Consider the following 20806-nt stretch of genomic DNA (forward strand, 5'->3'; position numbering starts at 1 on the left):
CTTATTTCAACCCCCAAGCAAAAATTCCACTAATCTCAATTCTCCTCAGCACTTTTTTATTAGCACAAGTTTCTCATTCGGGGGCTCTCTGCTCTCATGTCTTCATACAGGAAAATAGCTACTATAAGTTTTTAAGGAAATCTGTATTTCTGTTTTGAGGGCTGCATGGGCCGTTTCACCAATTGTTATATTGGATTACAGGAGGTGGAATATGCTCCTTTGCCTCTGCACTGCATGGGGAGGAGAAGAAAAAGTGGCCAAGCTGTAAAGAGGATAGGTGAGAATGAGCAGGGGAAATGTTCATGCCAGGTCACTTGTGTGAGCCCAGCAAAGAAACAGGGTCAGGTAGCCTAATTTGCTGGGATTCCAGTGAAATGAGACCATATATTGGGGAATTCTTGATATTGTTTTTGAAGCGCTTTGCTCTTAGGTCAAATTCCCCAAGGACCTGGATATGAAAATAATCCTGGCGCAAGAAGAGGCATTTGCATGACTGCGATGCCATCTTGTCTAAGTGGGATAAGAGTCTTGCTGAGTAACATATGGTTTAGTTTGCAGGCCTGGATTCTCATACATTGACTATTTAGTCTGAGCTACTACAGAATTTTATCATTCCCCACATGCAGGCATTTTTTTTCCTGCCAGAATGCGGTTCTTTTAACATTCATAGGAAGGGTCACGATGAAGTCAAGAATGATCTGTTCCCTCCCCCTACAATCCTCAGCCTCAAAGGGATCTAGTACTTGATTTTAGGGAAACCCAGCAAGTAGTTCCTCTTCTTTCTATAAAAGCATTAGTCTATATTACTGTGACTGTAAAGGTTATAGGAAATCATAGTAGGATGTGTTGCAAGGTGTTTACCTTAATACGTATTTTAGCTTTATTCTTGGGTTTCTCTGTACAGAAAATGTTGACTTGCTTAGTAGTGTTGGCTGTTATTTTTTGTTGTGTTTGAATGTTTTGGAAGAAATTCTTCATGCTAATTTTTGGTTTCAGGTAATGAATTTACCTTAAATATTTTTAGATACAGTCACTCAATGGGAAGCTTCTGTTAGGCTTTATGTCAACATCTGATTGCATTCCTTACTAATTATTCCTATACAAATGTATGCATATGCTTCCAAATGAACTTTTATAGCACAGCCTTCAAAAAAGCTGACAGTTGTAGGAAATCACTGCGTGGCTGCTAAAATCTCACAGCACGAGTGCCAGAAGTGACATTTCTAAGCTTCAGGATATGGTATAAATCATAAGTGAAGGAGAACACCCTTCATAATCAATTACAGACAATTACACGCTGTTCTGCAGCTGATTTTGCCACATGGCACTTAAATGAATGTTTGCTGGAGTCTTTAAGTTTTGAATGTCCCACTGCTTAGAAGTTGTCACATAAAACTTGTAAAGCATTATCTCAAAGCTGAGTGAGTACAGTGTCTTGGCCAGAGGACAAGCTTAGTTCAGATGGGGATGTCACAGCGCATCGAGGCCTCACATCTGGAGGTAACAGGCTTTTCTCCTTCAGAAACTCAGTATGGCCTTTGCAGTGCCCGTTTCTTATGAAATTTGAATCTTTACATAGCTGCAACTAAAAAGAGTTTTGCCTACGTGATTGTACTCTGCCATGCTGTGTCCTTCGCAGGAGCAGGACGGAAAAAAATGAAAAAATGGAAACCAGAAATAACCGAGAAGTGAACTTCAGGGGAAGTGCTGGGGGACTTAGGTTGCCACATTGCTTATTGAGGTTTGCTTATTCCTTTCATGAAGTGGCATTTCATAAATCCATGAAGAAGTGAAGTCGTTAAAATGAGGAAAAAATAAGTAAAAGTCTCATTCTGGCCCTTGTTCTCAGGCTGACTTGCCATGCAGCTCTTAGTGAGAGCTTCAGCTCCAGCAGGAGGGTTCCACTCGATAGACTGGGCATAGCAGCATCTCTCAGCACTCTGTTCAATATTCATTTACTGCTTTATTTAGAGTTACATAGTCTGTATTAACAGCAGTTTTCTATTTGTGTCACAAGCAGTTAGTATCATATTTATCATCCTCATTGTGCCTGGTTCTTCCCTGAAGATAAATACTGGCTCGGATGATGGTGGGATGGGAGAGAATGAAGGTGTCCCATCTTACCTATTGGAGTGGTTGGCCTTGTATGAGCAAGGCATGAGGAAGGAGGGAGCTCCTGATATTGGGGAAGATCTGTTGTTCAGCTGCAAAACTGGTTACCAAGTTTAATGCTTTGAAAGTTTGAATGTTTTGAGCCCTTTATATCTTCTTCCTTATGAAATCTCTTTCCAGTCGTAGTCTGGTCTTGGAAAAATGTGTCAAGGAGTCAGACATATTTGATGTCATGTTTAAAAACTTGAGTATGTTTCCCTGAAAAAAAGACTTGAAGCAAAACATTTTGTCAAGGTCATGAAAAATTTATGCAAGAACTTAACCCTGTTGTGTCAAAATACCTGGTGTAAGAGCATGACATGATTGTAAAAGCCTTCCAGACCCATCTCAGGAAGGTAGTTTAGTGTCACTCTAGTTGTTAATTGGACCTAATATACAGGAGCATTGAGTTATGGTTGTCTGGTGTCACAGAAAAAAAGAGGGTTTTGCATTCATATTAACGTGTGTCGTTGATTTGCACTTTGCTGTTAGGATGTTTATTTCTAATTGCTTTTTTTTGTGAGTGCCTAATAATGGAACAAATATGAAAGAATGTGTAGCCTGGTGACACTTTTCACAAGCAGTTGGGATGTCAAGGTTGACTCCAGGTGACACAAAGATCACAGCAGTGGTTATACTGAGGCTGCACCTTTGGGAAGGGTCTGGGCCATGCTGGGTGACAAGGACATCCTGCCAACTGATAGAAGGACTCGGACGGATGACGGCGAGAAGACCTTTGGGCTGCCCAGGGCCAGGTACGGGCCTGGCACAGAGGCTGTCACGACCTGAAGAGAGGAGGAGGATTCCCATTACAGGAAGGGCCAGAGTGGCAATAAATTCATTTTTGTTTTGTCTTCATGTTCCCTCGAAATACGGAGGTTGAAGAACAGCAGGTTGCTGTTTGCAGGTTTGAGGAAAGTGCCTTGTGGAGAATATACCATTTATACCAAAATGATTTTTATTTTTGGGGGCTTGGTGTGGTGGCTGGTACTTCTATTTTCATGGCAGTTGTCATTAAATATTCATTTGATGTTCAAAGGAAAATGCATTGATGTTGAGGTTATTGAGAAATCCTATTCCAAAAGTTTGAAATGGAGGAAATGAGATTATTCTTATGAAAGCTCTCCACATTGCATTTAGAATTTTTACCAAACAGTATAGTTAATGGAATACTTTTTGTAAGTATCCGCAAACAAATGTGATAGCTTTTAGATACTTTTGATGTTAAACATTTAAAAATACGTGAGAGGATCCTACAGCCTTCTTGGCGATTTACCTGGAATCAGTACTGTGCTGAAGGGAGGATAAGCATACTAGAATAGTTTGCTAGAAGCCTGTGGTTTCAGCCGCTCTTTTCCCTGATACCACTGATGGAAGCTGGCTCAGTTATCATGTTCTGCTGTTTTCAGCTACTGGATGAAGATTACATGTCCCCCTTTTTTCTGCATCTTGTATTGCAATAACAGGTGTCGGCCGACTCGAGCTCCTCCATGAATTCCAACACGCCGCTGGTGAGGATAACGACCCGGCTCTCCTCCACGGCCGATGCCCCCATGCTGGCAGGAGTCTCCGAGTATGAATTGCCAGAAGACCCAAAATGGGAGTTTCCACGAGATAAGTATGTAGTCTCTTTCCCTTAATACTGCCTATATGTATCCGAAACACGTGGCACAGAATGAAGAGGAAGCTTCTTTCCAAATATCTCCCAGGTTTTCTTTAGCTAAAAGAAAATCCGAGTAACCTGAATCTTCTCAGAAGGTCCAGATTCAATCAGTTCCATTTTCTGAGTGCAGTTTGTTTTAATAGAAACAGCATTTTCTTTGCCTGACACTGAGATTTATTTTCAGATTTCTTGTAGTTTTTCAGATACCCTGGTGAAATGTGACTTCTCAGTTAGTGAAGACATAAATCTGAAACTTTATTCCAAATGTAGATGGTCTAACCAAGAACAGATATCAGCACACATGCACTGTTGAAGGACAGTCAACATTTGCCAATTGTACATTAAACCATGCTTCTTAATGATTGCTGTGGTTCATGTTTAAAAAATAGGTAATATATATAGTGCCATGTTGGAAATCAAGGAAATCTAGACCATGATATTACACAATCTTGTTCTTACTGCCTGAACCTTATGGGTATGTTTTTGTATTAGCTTGTGTTAATGGAAATAATTTTTGATTTATTAGAACATTTTGCTTATTGTATGCATCTGTGTATAAGATCTCTCTGCTTGAAACCTAGTAGTTCTCTAGCAGAGCTTTTTGAATTCTTCTGTATTCAAAACTATGTAGCTAAATAATATTCTCTTCAAAGTCTGTTGAATAACATGCAAAATGAACTGCAGAGTAGTCTAATCAAAGCCTTAACTATATTTTTCATATAATATGGATATGTAAAAGAGAGGTAATGTTAACACAGGTAGAAACATGATTATGTACTGAAGTTAATACTATTTTTAAGAAGTCTTTAGGTGGCTTTTAAAAAATAACACATTCTATCATGAACAATTTTCCTTGAAAGCTCACCATCATAACTCTTAGATGGAGGAGGTGTAATTTTGAGCCTTCTGACAACTGTTCTGGAAATTATTTTAATTATGTAGCTGAAAACTGGTGCAAAATGCTGTAATTGCCACCTGCAGTATAGTCAACAGTGGGGGCCTGCATACATACTCTTGTCAACCCATACCCTAGGGGGATACACTAAATGTGGAAAATTTTAGAGTGCTAAACATTTAAAACCAACATTGAGCACAAATGTAGGTGGAGCAGATTTCCAATGAAAGGAGGCTATTTAGAGGCGGTTTATTAGGTTGGGGGGCAGGAGGCACACAATGAGGGGTTTGTTACTTTAGGCCTAGCAGGGCAATAACACATAAATTAAGCAGTTTCCAATGCAAATGTTTGTCCTCTGCCAAGATCCTAAATTCAATTTTCGTTCTGGATAAATGCAGGATGACCTCAGCATAGCATGCGCTGCCCTTCAGTCTTTGCACCTTTTTAAAGCAGCATTTGCTTTAGAAACCAATCCAAAACAGATTGAGGAATTCACACTAATGTTAAGACCACATTTAGAAAGAGCCTGCGGACTTGCCCACGGGAGGAAGTGTCATTCAGTACTTTTCTCTCGCTTGGCCAAGCAGATAAGTGAGATTTTCAAACCTTTTAGGCTATTAGACCAGGGCATTACAACCCACAGCCTGTACTTTTATAGAAGTAGGGATAGGTCAAAGCTCCATGCTTGTGAGAACCAGTCCCTACGTATATTTTGTGATACCTGCATTTGGCCATGGAAAGTCAAGACCTTGAGAACTCTGTTATGAGAAACGCTCGTCAGAGTCTGACCCCTACATCAAATAGTGCTACCAGGATCCAACTCCCCAATTTCTGCCCTTTCACTGCTTCTGGAGTTAAGTAGTATTCCGTGTGAGTAAAGCAGTCAGGATCTGGCACTGGTGCTTGCACTGGAACCAGAAGCTTTGAAGTTTCTGCTTTAGTTTCTCCTTATTCTCGTAAGCTGAGGCTGAAGTCCCCATGCTGGCTGAGCACGTTGCGCAGCCAGGTACCTACTCCACAAAAGGCATTTTGCTCATGCGCTTGACCCTCTTAGTGACCACTCTTTTTAAGAGGTTTCTGGCACTTGTAATATGATTGTAATTGAATTGCAGTTTTCCCCAGGCTCAGCTATCTGTTTTTCCGGGGAAAAAAAAGAATTCTGTTTGGCTACTGCATCATCCCAAAGAAGGAGGGGTACAAGAAGTTGCCGCAGCTGGGCCCAAGCGTGAACTCTCCTGGGCTGCTCCCTCCATCATGCCTAAACCCTCTGTCTCAGGAGCTCTTCATGGCCCACATTCCCTAACAGAGAATAAGAGTTTGGATCTAAAATTAAGCTCCCTGAAAGAACGTCTGAGTGTTTCCTTTCCGTCTGCACTGTGCCGTTATATCATAGGAGCCCGTGCTATTTAAAACATCCCTCTGGTTTTGATACCACCCTTTACCACACAAATCATCAGCTGCCTGAAAGCAAACACATGGCAGTGCACACAAAGAAGCCTTTCTTTCATCTCCTAGCATGAAAAAGAAGAAAAACGGCCCTCTTACAATGACATGAAAAGCTCGCGTGTTGCTGGCTAGTCTGACATCCTGAATTTTAGTTGCCTTGCTTGGCTTTTCCAAGCTCTGCGTTGTGTGCTCTGCATATCCAACCAGTGAGCCATCAAATACAGCCTCTGTTATTACAAGGAGGAGAGCTTAAAAGCTGGCTTTAGTAATCGATCTGCCTGTATTAGATGCTCACTATAGTGTCACTAAGAAAACATACTGCAGCGTGCGTGAAAACCAGCGTGCACCCGGAGTCTCATTAGTTCCATATGATAAGTGCCTCATGCTGCAGCAAGTTGATGAAAGCTTTTTATATTTAGCTCTGGAATTTCACTGGCTCCATCCTTTCACCAGATGCTGTGTGTTAATCCCCTGTTTACACCTCTAGGCTGACGCTGGGTAAGCCCCTTGGGGAAGGTTGCTTTGGGCAAGTTGTCATGGCCGAAGCAGTGGGAATCGACAAAGACAGGCCCAAAGAAGCAGTGACTGTGGCAGTGAAGATGTTGAAAGGTAAGAAAATTGACTTATTAGGGATCGAGATGGGTGATGTGCAGATTTTTACCACAGAAAGTTTCTTTTGTGGCATCCGAGCTCTGTCATTGCGGGAGGGTCAAAGTGCACATAGTTGACCTCAGCCTTCAGCGGTCTGTAGTGTAAATCTGGCTCCTGACAGCCTGTTTATCTTTAGTAGTGGGTATTTGCAAGCCAATAGAGGTATTAGAATTCTCTGGGTCTCCCTCCTTTTAGTTTTGTTCACAGCAGAGGTTGTCAGTGTGTAGATTCACTCTGTGCATCCATTCACTGCAGGTGGTAGGTGCCTGTTTATTTTGAATTTAACTGTTTAACTTTTAGGTATACATATAAGTTGTTTAATTAGTTGTTTAATTAGTTGTTAAAGACAGCATAATTTGTCTCATGTTAGTGGGTTGCTTCAACACCATGATGTGACTGAAGAACTGGTTAGTCTATCAGAGAGACTGAGGTTACTCTTACTAGGATGTCGTATGACTTTGTATAATATACCCTGCATACCGGAAAGCAAATCCCATATTCTGCATTTTGAAGCACACATGTTTTACACCAGCTGGTGATCCTTACAATTCAAGCTGGAACACTGCAAAATATGAACTGAACTTGTCTCTTGTACAGATGATGCTACAGAAAAAGATCTATCCGACCTCGTGTCGGAGATGGAGATGATGAAGATGATCGGGAAGCACAAAAATATCATCAATCTCCTTGGAGCCTGTACCCAGGATGGTGAGTAGAGAGAAGAAAGTAAGCCAAGACTTTCAAACAGGTCTTTAAAAGTCTCATTAATCATCATTTTTCAAAACTTTTTAAGGAAACGGTCATGCTGTGATGGGACTTTTAGCTATTTCCCTAGCTTAGCAGCAATATTTTAACTTCTGTCTCTGATTATAAAGACGCATTGCAGCTTTAATATGAAAAAGGATAGTATATCGTGTTTCTCTAATTTCTTGCTGTAATGAAAATAGAAATTTTACAGTGGTGTTAGCACTGTTTGTCATTCTGAATTGTGTCAGTCCAGCCTTAGTAAAACTTGTATCCCTTAATCTTGAAGTGAACAATTCTGCTCTCTAAATACCACTTTTTTGGGGGAGATGTTATTTGTTTTGTTTTGCTTTACTTTTCTCATTTTGCCATTTGCCATTGTAATGGCATTTTTGCATTGAAGTTGCTTGCTTCTCAGATGATAGCATGGTCTGGAAGAACGAGGGTTTAGGTCCCTTCTTCTTACTCCCAACTGTAGTTCTGCCACTATCCTGCTATGTAGCTTTGGGCCAGTAGCTTAACAAACTCTTGACCTCCTTTTCTTCCCAGTCATGCTTACTGATTTCACAGTAAATAAGCGAATTGCTTTCAGAAATATTTATAAAGCATGAAAAGGTTCTTTATTTAAAATGGTTTTACCCTTTGACCTTACTCCACTTTTCACACGGTTCTGTTTATCCAAAGGTCCGTTGTATGTGATAGTAGAATATGCTTCCAAAGGAAACCTGCGTGAGTACCTGCGGGCACGCCGCCCACCTGGCATGGAGTATTCATTTGACATTAACAGGGTACCAGAGGAGCAGATGACATTCAAAGACTTAGTGTCTTGCACATACCAGTTGGCAAGAGGCATGGAGTACTTGGCTTCACAAAAGGTAGGTAGAACTCAGCAAATATTGCACAAAGAACTCGGTACATATTTGTTTGGCACTTTCTTTAGTTGAGATTTGTTCTCATTTTTGCTTAAGAATGTGCTGAGAGAATGACCTTTTCCCAACGTGTTGCATAATCTGTGCCCTTGAAGATAGTGGGAAAACTCATACACAAAGTTTCATTCTTGCATTGCCAAATTTGATCATTAGTCGTCAATATAAGTCTTCACTTTGAATTCATAGCACAGGTGGTCACTGGTACAAGTCACACTGCTGCACTCTTGAGACAAAAAGGCACCATTTGCTTTCTGTTACCTGTCAGATCTACTGAACCAGCTCACATAGTGATGTAAAGTAAATTAATTCCGTTACTGAAAGGATCTGAGGAATGATAAGAGAGTTGAGAAGATGACAAGATACCTGAACAGAAACTGTGAACGGAAGAGGCAAAAATAAATGTAGTAAATAATTAGTCACTCTAATTATGTGCTTTACTTAAAACTGGTATTTGTCAGGAGAACAAGCTTGTTTAAAGAGCTTATTTATTCTTTCACGTCTCTAGAGACTTATTTCTTCAAATATTTCTTCAGCCAATACCTTGATGAAGTTGTAATTATAGAATCCTAAATAGCTGTGTGTAACAACCTCTCTAAACATATTGTGGATGTAAGGAAGACAGTCATGGATACCCTGGGTGGTGTTTGGACAAGTGTCTATGCCAGACCACTGGCTTTTGGTGCTAAGTATTTCCTGCAAGGTGCTGAGTCAGTAGGGGGATTTATAGTGATTTCTGGTTGTGCTCGATCCCAAGCATGGAGATGTTTTTAACTGAAGAGGAGAGCTGAGTGTAAGCCTTTGGTTGTCCTGGTTTTTTATTGCTTGAGCGAAGCGTGCGTGGTGTCAGGAGGGAATGGAATAAGCATGGGTATTATATTAGGTACACCAAGGAGCTTAACTACCATTAATGAAGCACTGGCTTGGCAATTAGCCATGTCCCACTTTAAAAAAAAAAAAAAAAAAAAAAAAAAAAAAAAGTTGTGAAATAAATCTTTTTGATTGGCAAATCTTGAGAACAAATGTCCACCTGAGAAGCTCTGAAATCCTTGTTGTAGGGCACTGCCAAGAGGGTGTGCACTCGTACGGATGCTCAGAACAGAGTCATTTCATCCTGGTTCAGTCCTTTCCAAGAACGCTTGTTCAGTGCAGTGCTGAACTTGAGCGTAGGGTATTGCACAACTTGAGATGAAGAAGGAAAGCGAAGCTGTGCGTTCCGGTTCTTCAGATAGCTCTCAAATTATGTTCATGTTTCGCTAGTTTTTCTCCTTTTCTCCTTAGAGAGTCATTTACTGAGCTGGAATAATAAAAGGGCTGGTCTTCTCATTGTATTTTTACCATGCAGTAACTGAAACACTGTGAGAAGAGCAGTCTTCTTGCTATTTCAGTCCGATAAAGGGCTCACTGAGACTTAAAGAAAAATCACAGAAAAATATAAATGCAAACACAACCATCTCAGAACATAACTTTAACATGTGAAAGACCACCTTGGGTGCATACTGCAATTTTTGCCTTTAAGGAATTGGGACATTGCAAATGGTACATTGCAAACAGGATACCATTTCTGCATCGCGTGGATTGCTAGCCCAGTGCAGAGCAGAAACTCTGTAGACTTGCTTTACCCATGGGGGTTAAGAGATCTCAGAGAGTTTCCAGGGCAGGTTGCAACGCAAGAGAGAAACTGGCTGTTGTTAAAAACTGTGGTTTGGTCCAACATGCCTGTGCACATGCCGAAGGAAGGAGGACACACAAAGTATAACCCAAAATGGAGGAGTAATAAAAGCATATCTAACTTGGAAAGAGGCAAGATATCCTGGGGAGATTCCCCAGGCACCTGATATTGCTCCTAGTAAGTCTGCTTGAACATGGAAGCAGTACCCGGAACAGTCACAACTCCCTTCCAGTGTGGACATCAGTTGCAAATGTCTAGCAGAACATAAAGAAAACACTCTGAGAACGTAACATTTTTAGTTTCAGTGTCAGCTCTGTTTAAAAAGCAAGCAGCAAGCCCAGGCTGTTTTTTTTTTTTTTTTTCCTTTTCATAATTAAGCTGCTATAGTGCTATGATTGAAGTAAATACACACACTCTAGACATCTGCTTTAAGATTATATACTGTAAATGTATCTCATTTTAAAATCTTTCTTATTAAGAATGGTTGCAGTGATCCAGAATGTCAGGTTTTTAGCTCTGTTGATCCAGTATAATTTGAGGAGCAATGTCATAAAGCTCTAAATAACAGCGTCTATAATGAAAATGCTGCAATACCTGTACCCAGGCAAGGGTAGCGAAGAGTGAATCACAAACAGCTTGGAACATGCTGATCACAACCCAAGCCTTCAGCCCTAGCAAAATATAAGTCTTGGAAAAAAAAAAAAAAAAAAAAAAGCTTTTGTAAGACTTAGAAATAATTTCAACTTTTTTTCAGTGGGATTTTTCTTTTCTTCTTTTTTTCAGTGTATCCATCGAGATTTAGCTGCAAGAAATGTTTTGGTAACTGAAAACAATGTGATGAAAATCGCAGACTTTGGTTTAGCCAGAGACATCAACAATATAGATTATTATAAAAAGACTACTAATGTAAGTGGATGGTTTTCATATCTCTGGAAACAAGAGTTTCTTTCAGGGTTCACTTCAAAATTGTGATTGTAATCCTAATGGACTTCTTGCACAGCAGCCTAACTTTTAATCACAGAAAGAAAACAGGGATTAAGGACATAAGCATTTCTATCCCCTTTTGCAGTAACAGTTACTTAAAAAGATAACCAAAGAGACTATTTGTTATGTGATTTATTATAAATTTTAAAATGTGTTTGTCTCATATAGCTTTATGCATTTTGCCTGTGTTTGGTTGTAAAGCAATTACTGCAGCAGTACTGCCATAAGTTGAGAAAATTGCTTTTTACTCCTCTGTCACTATTTAGCTCTATAACCTGTACCAAATCTAGAAGATGTTTCAAATGTAGGTGTTTAACTGAGGTGCTTGGTTTGGAACACCTTTATAGCTCGTTCTCAGAGATCCCGATTAATTATGTTTTTATAAAATATTAATTATCAATCATAATAAGTGGTTCATTTGTGAAATATAGTACTATGTGATTAATGGCAATTTAATGGAAACATGAATCTGCACACTTGCAAAAAGGCCGAGGAACCAGGTAGAGGTGTGTTGGCACCGGGAGGAGTTAAATCCACCTCGTTTCCAACTCTGTGATTCCTGGGCTCGGAGCAGAATTCTGTGCAAAGCCACAGGCATTTGGGACTCCTCGAGCCGCTGCAAAAGGCTGAACTGCAAAACAAAATTCTGGAGTTTGGTGCCCAGCTTAGTGCTGCAGGCAGGCCTGTTTTTCAGAGAATTATTGAATTTTTTGCCTTTAAAGAACCGTAGTAGAGTGATCTTTTCCATGTTGATCTCCTTATGGCGTCCTTCTAGAAAACAATCTGGGGACTTCTGGGGGCGATCTCTGTGCTTTTAATATTATCTTAATGTTTATATCCATTTTCATTAACTGTCTGCAGCTGATTTTACTTTTTTTCTTCTTCAAATTGTAAAAGTATATAAGCCTTAACAGACTGATCCCTGAGAACTGATTAATCTTTTAAAAATTCAATGTTGAAATCAATCTGTAAAACATCCTGAGTTCATTTTTCATTCCTTCTCTTCCCCTCCAAATCCATAGGGCCGGCTTCCTGTAAAGTGGATGGCTCCCGAAGCTCTGTTTGACAGAGTTTACACTCACCAAAGTGATGTGTAAGCAACTTTGAATATTTTTGGGAAGGGTGGGAAGGGGAATTCTATTTATCTGGATTTCTTAAAGTTTGGAGTATCTTTAAATGTATTTTCTTCTTGTTCTTTACCTTCAAGCGTTTTCATTCTGTGTTTCACATATTAATAGATGGAACAGGACATGCCCTTAGAAAGTGAGGATTTTATGGTAGACTGCTAACCAGTGCTCTGTTACTAATCTGCCCAGCTTCAAAGCACATGAAAGGTGGAAAACGCCAACCTCCTTCTGTCAGTGCGGAAGTTTCCCCCCTTGAACTTATTTACGGATGTGCAGCTACAAAGAGTCTATCTAATTTGCTTGGCTTTTGGCATATTCTGCACTTCCTTCAGGTTTAAGAAAGAAAGAAAGAAACAAAGAGAGAGAGGAGGAAAAAAAAAAAAGGAGAGAAGAAAGACCCTGAAAATTCTTGTTTAAGTTTGTTCTAATATTACATACAGTAAAGCACAGAATGGGCATACTAGGAAAGTTTTCTCTGATTTCAGAAATTGTGTTTACCAGCAGTATTTCGCATGTTAAGGATAGGAAATCACTGGACTCTGACACGTCAAGATCATTTAATGTGTGTGCACAGTGTAGCGTGGCTGACGCAGCCTTTCAGGATTTATTCTGCTTCCTATTAAAGTTTCCTAGGCAGATCGACAGTGCTCATATGCACTGTACTTGAAGGATGTATATTTTTTTATGCAATACAGATGAAGATCCCATGTTCGCTGTTTCTCCAAGAGAAGCTGTTAACCCTAAAGGGCTGGATGCTTCCCAGAGCAGGTGTAAAAGTTAGTGCATGTCAGTGCAGGGTTAACACGAAAAAGAACATTTTGGAGAAAATAATAGAGGTATCTCCTTTAGCCAGGGTGCTCTCTCCTTGGGACCAGCAGTTACTTGAGCTTTTCCTGCAAATCTTTACATTTACAAACTCTACACACAGTTTTAAGGGCAGATCACACTTAGTTTTTAAAATAACATCTTCCAATGCTGGAGCTTCAAGGCTCTTGTCCTCACGGTGGCTTTGAAGACTGCTAAAGATAATATTATTGCAAGTTGGTGCATACAGTTTACTGTAAAGCTCGTGGAGCTGCGGAGACGTTTGGGAGCCAGGGCAGGGTTTGTGCTATTGCTCACCTGGCAGCAGGGCCTGCCAGCGGGACAAGATGAGGCAAGCTCTGAAGATGGCAAGCAGGCAGGCAGAACGGGCTGGAAATCATCCTCCTTTGTCTGCTGACAAAAGTTATTCAAACCGAGCAGAATAATGCAAAATATTCTCGTTTCCAGCAACCTTCTTTTTTCCAAAATAGCCCAGCACGTAATTGCAAACCCACTTAGCTGTGTGAATGTTCTGTAAATAATTAAAATGGGGAAGTTGCAGTTCTTTGCAGTAGCTGTGGAAATTTGGGTGCTCAGAGCACACCCGGCGAAGTCAATGGATGTTTCTGTGATCGTGCATGGGTCAGTCCCTATTCAATGTGCTGCTTTTACACCTGATGCACTTTGCAGATTGAGGTCCCACTTGGGTTTGCCAGAGATGAGCAGGAACCTGAAGATAAGTTTGAATCTCTTGGAGACTGTAATTGGCAGCTGGTCTGGGGACAGTCTGGGTCTAGATCCTGATACGTTTCTTTCCTATTGAGTAAACCAACCAGGAATGCTGCCTATAACAAAACAGGAGAGATTGGTCTGTCAAACTGGCAGAATCTGGCTCTTAAGACAGCAGGACATACTCTGGAAGTAGCAAGACACAACTTTTTGCATCTCTCCTGGAAGAAATTTGTTTTCAACATTAAAACAGATTTAATCCTGTAGTGTTTCCTCTTTGTTCTGCAGATGGTCCTTTGGTGTATTAATGTGGGAGATCTTCACATTGGGAGGATCGCCCTACCCAGGAATTCCAGTGGAGGAACTTTTTAAGCTGCTTAAAGAAGGGCACCGAATGGATAAACCTGCCAACTGCACCAATGAGCTGTAAGGACCCATATTTTCTGCACAGGGATCGAGGGGACCAACCCATACTCAATTTATACTCAGTTTACCCAGTTGATGCTACCCCAGGCAGACTCTAAAATTTCCAAATCACACTCATTCTGTACACAGCAAAATTCATTGGGAAGTTTCTCCTTTAATAAAACATTATCTGCCAGTGATAAGAAGAATGTTTTCCGTTTCTGACGTTTTGGTATGGCCCTTGACTATTTCCCCATTTAAATTTCTTGACTTTTCAAAGGCCGTTGTCTCTACCATAACAAATGAAATGAAATACCATGGAAACTGCCAGGATAGAAGAAAGCTATGGGGTCTCCTCCACCAAGTTGTAATTTAGAAAATGGGCAAGAAGGGATCTAAGAATAGAAACGTGCCTGTGACAGAAGTGAGGGTATTTCTTGGTTTACAGGACAACGGTTGGTCCACGAGTAGGACTGTGGGTGCTCACTGTGTTACTTCTTGTAAATAGCAAAGTCTGTGTGAAAAGGTTTATGAGAACAACATGTAGTTTTAATTAACCCCAAGGAAATATTTATTTATTACAGCTATATGATGATGAGAGATTGCTGGCATGCTGTGCCTTCACAGAGACCAACTTTTAAACAGTTGGTAGAAGACTTGGATCGAATTCTTACTCTCACAACTAATGAGGTAGGTAAATGGCTTCTCTTCATAAGCTTCAGATGAGGACATATGGTTCAGGAGACGGATGGAATTTATTCATTTACAAAATATTGCTCTAGTTCTCTTGTTCTGTTTGTCACTGTCCTCCAAGGTTGCACACAGCTAAACTATCTATCCCATGAAATCCTGGGTTTCTTGCCAGCATGCCTTGATTTATGTAACTAAACAGAAACACATCTTTCGAATGTTTTTGTTTATTTCTCTTTGCATCTTTTGATGTTTTCAGCATAGCATATAGAAGGACTACATGTGGCAGGTTGGGAGGCAGTGTTTATATTTTAACATGAGTTTTGCATGAGGGAGGGAGCTAGAGTTCGTGATGTTTTTCATTTTTGAACTCCATTTGATTCCCAACTATGATATGTAGGTCAGAAGAGGAGTAATCATCAATGGCAGATTTCAGATTATGTGCCTGAAAGTGAATTAGGTTCATGGAAATAGCTCTCTGTGGAGGGAATGAGGACCCACAGGGAATGTAGAGGCAGCCATCCAATTATCCAAAGGTCCTGCCTAACACTGCTTCAGGTTGGGGTATATGCATGCAAAAAGGTTTGATGTGAACAGTATGCTTTAGAGGGCTGAAATATTATTAGTCTTAGCAAGGAACACACTGATTAGCATATTCACCCAGGGAGCAGTTCTCTTACCAGTAAATCACAGGCACCTGTGAGGAAATTCACACCGGTAATGGGGATTGTAATCCTTTTGGTAGGAACTTGTTTTGATAGAAAGTGCTTGGTGTCCCACAAACATTTTGCAAATTCCGATATCTTCTGTCAAATGAGACATAAATAAAAATAGCAAAGCACTTAGAGAAAGATGTCAGAATAAATTGTTTAACCATTTCTAAAACTCAGTTTTCTGATTTGATATAATTTTAGGAGTTCTTTATGAGGGCAGAAAAAGTAGAAAACCTGGTGTGGTTCCTTTTGTGTAGCTCCCCAACGTTACCTCCTCATTTTCCAGAATTGCAAAAAAAATAGAAAATTACGTGTTAAGCAGCTTTATGAAAGCTTGTGTGCGATAAAGATGAAGGGGAATCTTAAGTAAAGGAATGCCATTATTTAGGATGATCACTTTGCCAGTAGGGTAGACTAACCTTTCTGGTTGAAAAAGATCACTTAGCTTTGATAGTAGCTGTAATTTCTCTGGATTCTGTTTTTAAGGCTTATTCTGAAAAGTGGCACCTTCAAGAGTGGCTCAGAGATGACGCAGGAATATGTGCTCCCTACTGAGTCAGTAACATCACTTTATGTACTATTAACATTTTCCCCTCATCCAAGTACTGACTGGATCTTTTCCTGCCTAATTTATATATGATTTCACAAGACCAGTTGGAGATGGGCTGGCTGCCACTGCTGAATGTTTGGTGGCTTGGACTGGATATGCACTTGCACATTCAGGAGTGAGATTGTGGCCTACAACTCAGAGGATATTTCTTCCTTTTTTTTCTTTTTTTTTTTTTTCTTTTTTTTTTTTCCTTTTTTTTTTTTTTCTTTTTTGTCTTTTTCATTTTGCCTTCCCAATTCTGTATTGCTAATGGACCTGGAATGATCTCAAAGGTAATCTGAAAAGGCCTTTAGCATTATGTAAATTTCTTTAGACTGGAATCATAGGGGAAAAAAAAGGCTGGAAAAACCTTGGGAACTCAACTAGTCCATCCAATTGGTCTAGAGGAGGATCCAGCTCTACCTTTGTCTGATAGATGTTTACATAACTTGTTCTTAAAGATCTCTGCTGTAGTTCTGCATCACCCCTCAACTGCTCATTGCAGCATCCTATTAATATTGTCTCTTGAAAGCTCCTCCTAATATCTAACTCTACTACATGAGACTCTGCTTTTGTCCTGTTTACACAAGACAGAGCAAATTATTTCACTCCTGTTTGCAGCATATTTTATGTTCTTGCAGACTTCTTGTGTTCTTACTCGGTGTCTTATGAGTATTTCAGCTTGTCCCGTTCCCCTCCATAGCTTGTGTTTTTGAGACATCTGATTTAGTGTAATCTGCACAGTTTCCCTGAAGTGCATTGGTTTGACACTGCTTCTGCTTATCCTCTCCATCCTGATAAAACAACATTAGGGTCAACGTGGGTTGACCTGAACCCCCCAAATTGCTATGAGAGGCAGTACAATCTCATACTGCATTTGTGCAAGTTTTGGTGCAGATTGTGTCTGGCTCTTGCCCTTCCTGAATCATCACCTGTTATTTCCAAAGGCCCAACTGTCCAGGTATCCCAGAGGATCCCGCAGCGTTTCCCAGAACAGCATGGGATCTTTGTGCAGCAGTCACTGGGGTCAACCTAATGGCTGTGTTTTGTTGTATTGACACGAAGAACTATCCTGATGCTAGAAGTGAGACCTTTTACACTCCTTTTCATGATTCTGGCCCTTTATGTTGGATAAAGGGGCTGTACAGGACATAAGGATCCTGCCTTCAATCCTGAATTCAGAACTGCGTTATTTGAAAACTTTGATATGACAAGCTGTGTCTGATTATTTCAAAAATTTAAGTATTTTTTTCTTCTATTTGGTAATTTCTGGTCACCTAATGTGCCACATTTTGCTTGCTGAGAATGTAAAAACATGCCAAGATCATCCCCATGGCTGCTTTACAAATCTGTTCTGCAAATTGGGAGGTAATCATAGATTCAAACCGCATTGTGCAGCCTCTTTTGCTGAATACTGCATTTGTCAGCATTTTAAAGTTTACATTTCTCCTCCCTTTCTAAAATGGTGATTTTTTGTTAATCTATAGTGTGGTAATGTTTGAATTTCTGACTTAAGAAAATATGTTAACCAAAGAACTAAATTACGCTAAACCAAAGTACAGCAGTATAAAATACTGACTGAGGTGGAAGACTCGTCTCGTCAGTATGATCATAACTTGTGGTTTAGCAAATGAAGAGATTGCATTTAAATGAATGCAGCTGCCCTTTAGAAGTTGAAAGAGAAGGAACATTTCAAGGGGAAAAATAACTTTCTTCTCCTGCCAAAACTGTTGTTTCTAGCGAAAGAGCCATAACCCAAAACTTGGATTCAGCAGATATTATTTCCTTTTCTAATGACTGCTTTGGTCATGGCTGCTCTGGCACATGGACAAACACACACGTGTGCATGTGTGCACTCACACTCCACGTACACACATACACACAGAAGAAAATACAGTGAAAAGAATCCAAAACCAATGAAGTTGTGTGGGGTTTTTTTTGCATTTGGCTTTTTTAGCACATATGCCACTGCATGTTTAAACACAGATTTAATATCACAGAATATAAAACAGATATTCAAACTGACCAAGAGGAATATAAAATTGGAAGTATCTGTCCATCTCCAAATCATTACCATGTGCTAAAGAAAAATGGTTCCGTTTAGGTTGCAATTTCATTTTTATCATTGCGAGTGAAAAGTCCTCTTCTGATGTGGTTGCATGTTTATTTCTAGTGACACAGCTAATGCCGATGATGTTGGACTTCACAAAAGTATGATGTTATTGTTCCTTCTTTCTCCAATTACTCAAGCTCTTTTATTTTAAATCTGGAGCGTTCCTTGTTTTGTCGATATTTAAGCACCAGACAGTTTTGCGTGCACTAAAATTATAGAACTGACTGTCAGTTCTTAACTGTTTTTGCCCGCTGTATGACCAAGCCAAATCAGAGCAGTGGAAATATTGTCAGTTATACATGTTATTTTAAAATGTAATTTATGTCTTTTGTTACAGGAGTATCTAGACCTCAGTGGACCTCTTGAACAGTATTCACCTAGTTACCCCGATACGAGGAGTTCATGTTCTTCAGGTGATGACTCTGTTTTTTCTCCTGATCCAATGCCTTATGAACCTTGTCTTCCCAAGTACCAACATATGAATGGCGGTGTTAAAACATGAGAAGAAACCATTTTTAATGTATAGAGGAATAAAGAAACAGGAACATCAAGCTACCTACCATATACAAAACACAAAATCTTGTCTCCAGGACCTTAATGTTTCTGCTTGTACATATGAAATATGAAAAAAAGAGGAAAAAGAGAAAAGAAAACTTGGAGGAAAACAGTCAGAACCTACATAAAGGATTATATAATCTGCAACTTTTAAATACTCCCAACAAAGAAGAATGTTTATGTGTCTAGATATCCATCACTATCAATTTTCTGGCTTCAGCAGCAAGAGACTTTGTTTGTACAATGGACCAGTTGGACTTGAGGCAAACTCTGGGTCTGCCTTTCTTGTTTATTTTGTAATATTTCGAGAAAATATATGTTGGCACACACTTACAGAGCACAAATGCAGTATATAGGTGCTGGATGTATGTAAATATATTCAGAATATGTATAAATATATATATTATATATTTACAATGAATTATTTTTTGTATTGATTTAAAAATGGATGTCCCAATCCACCTAGCAAATTAGTCTCTTTTTTAACAGCTATTTGCTAAATGCTGTTCTTACACAGAATTCTTAATTTTCGCCATCCAAAGGTGGAAAATACTTTGCTTTCAGGGAAAATGGTATATCGTTAATTTATTAACTAATTGGTAATGTACAAAGCAATTAATCGTTTATAGGGTTGTTGTGTTTTTGTAATTTAAATGGCATTTCTATGCAGGCAGCACAGAGAACTAGTAGATATATTGCTCAGACTTTACTAGTTTTCAGATCTTTAAAGAAAGAAATATTTACAGTATATAACTAATTTTGGGGAATTAAACTTTTGATTTATTTGTGTTTAAAAAACCTTGGTGTCAGATGCTTATTCTTATGAAACTCAAATCCTTTAACAAGAAAGTCTTTTATTCTCACTACCTGTCACTTTAAAAATGTAACTCTTTAGCAATGGGGCCAAAAAGTACAATTGTGCCAGCAAAAAAACAAATGAACAAAACAAAACCCCACACGAACAAAACAAAAGAACCCTTATAATGGGTTCCTAAAGTAAGGAAAGAAATTAATTTGGCTATAAGCAAACTAAAATGCAGCAGTCCAAAAGGAGCTGAGCTTCTAGCCTGTGTTGCATATGCATCAAATTAACTAGAATTCTTTTCCCCGAGTTTGATAATATGTTCCAGATCTTTTGGCCTAGAAATAGCCTTTTATAATATCCCTATTGTAACTTAAGTTAGAAAGAGAGAAGTTGTTATCATGACAATTTGACGTAGGAATATCAGCATCTTTTTAAGGGATTAATTCATGGTGACACCAATATTTCCTTCTGATCCATTCCAGAACAGCAGGTATAGCACTGGCCTCTGCTAAAATGTCACTGTTATTTGTATCTTTTTACAAAAGTCTTGTGTTTTTACTTTCAGAAAACTCTCTAACTCTGATACGGTCATGCAATATGAATGCAAATTACACTGTTTTATGTGTTTTTTTTAAAAAAAATGGATAAAAAGTATTAAAATCTGTTAACTTTTGTACTGACAATAAAATGTTTCTACAGATATTAATGTTAAAATTACAAAATAAATGTCATGCAGCTTATTTTTCCTAATCCTTTGTGTCATACAAAATGGTTTCCTGGACTTAAAGTGATGGAACACATCCAAAAATGCTTCCTTTTGGCGTTATCACAGATCCCATATTACCAGTCTGTTCCTTCAGGAATGCTACTCTTGCTTCCTTTGTATTAAATGCCTCCTCGTGAGTGTTGCTGCTTATTTGAGTAATGGTACTTACAAACTTCAGTGCGTGCAGGGCTGGGACACAAGCTTGCTGCAAAATGCTTCGAATGGTTTGAAGTGGTCGCAGTATTGATATAATATATATTCCCTCTCTTAATGCAGTCAGGCTGTATCCTTTAATCAGTGACTTCATATTCATATTGAGGATGTAACTGTAACATTTGTGTAGGAGATTAAAGGAAAAGCATAACAGATGGAAAGACA

At 39.3% G+C, this 20806-nt stretch overlaps 1 protein-coding gene across 14 annotated transcripts in view; it reads left to right on the forward strand.

The window, feature by feature from the left end:
- The window catches only part of FGFR2 (fibroblast growth factor receptor 2), a 68206-nt gene extending 48658 nt beyond the window's left edge, over positions 1 to 19548 (forward strand). For 13 of the 14 annotated variants that reach the window (XM_088520072.1, XM_010221763.2, XM_088520073.1 and 10 more), the window contains 9 exons: positions 3618 to 3769; positions 6643 to 6764; positions 7404 to 7514; positions 8235 to 8425; positions 10932 to 11054; positions 12155 to 12225; positions 14081 to 14218; positions 14782 to 14887; positions 18640 to 19548. In XM_088520072.1, coding sequence (XP_088376198.1) covers positions 3618 to 3769; positions 6643 to 6764; positions 7404 to 7514; positions 8235 to 8425; positions 10932 to 11054; positions 12155 to 12225; positions 14081 to 14218; positions 14782 to 14887; positions 18640 to 18804 — 1179 coding nt within the window. In that variant the 3' untranslated portion in view covers positions 18805 to 19548. Of the gene's footprint in view, positions 1 to 3617; positions 3770 to 6642; positions 6765 to 7403; positions 7515 to 8234; positions 8426 to 10931; positions 11055 to 12154; positions 12226 to 14080; positions 14219 to 14781; positions 14888 to 16086; positions 16156 to 18639 lie in introns of all 14 variants that reach the window. The other variant, XM_088520075.1, reaches the window with a different exon arrangement.
- The last annotated feature ends 1258 nt before the right edge of the window (positions 19549 to 20806 follow it).

Source organism: Tinamus guttatus, unplaced genomic scaffold, assembly GCF_059628265.1.
Source record: "Tinamus guttatus ecotype Peru unplaced genomic scaffold, ASM5962826v1 Tinamus_guttatus_pri_ptg000079l, whole genome shotgun sequence".
In the NCBI taxonomy this organism is placed as follows: domain Eukaryota; kingdom Metazoa; phylum Chordata; class Aves; order Tinamiformes; family Tinamidae; genus Tinamus; species Tinamus guttatus.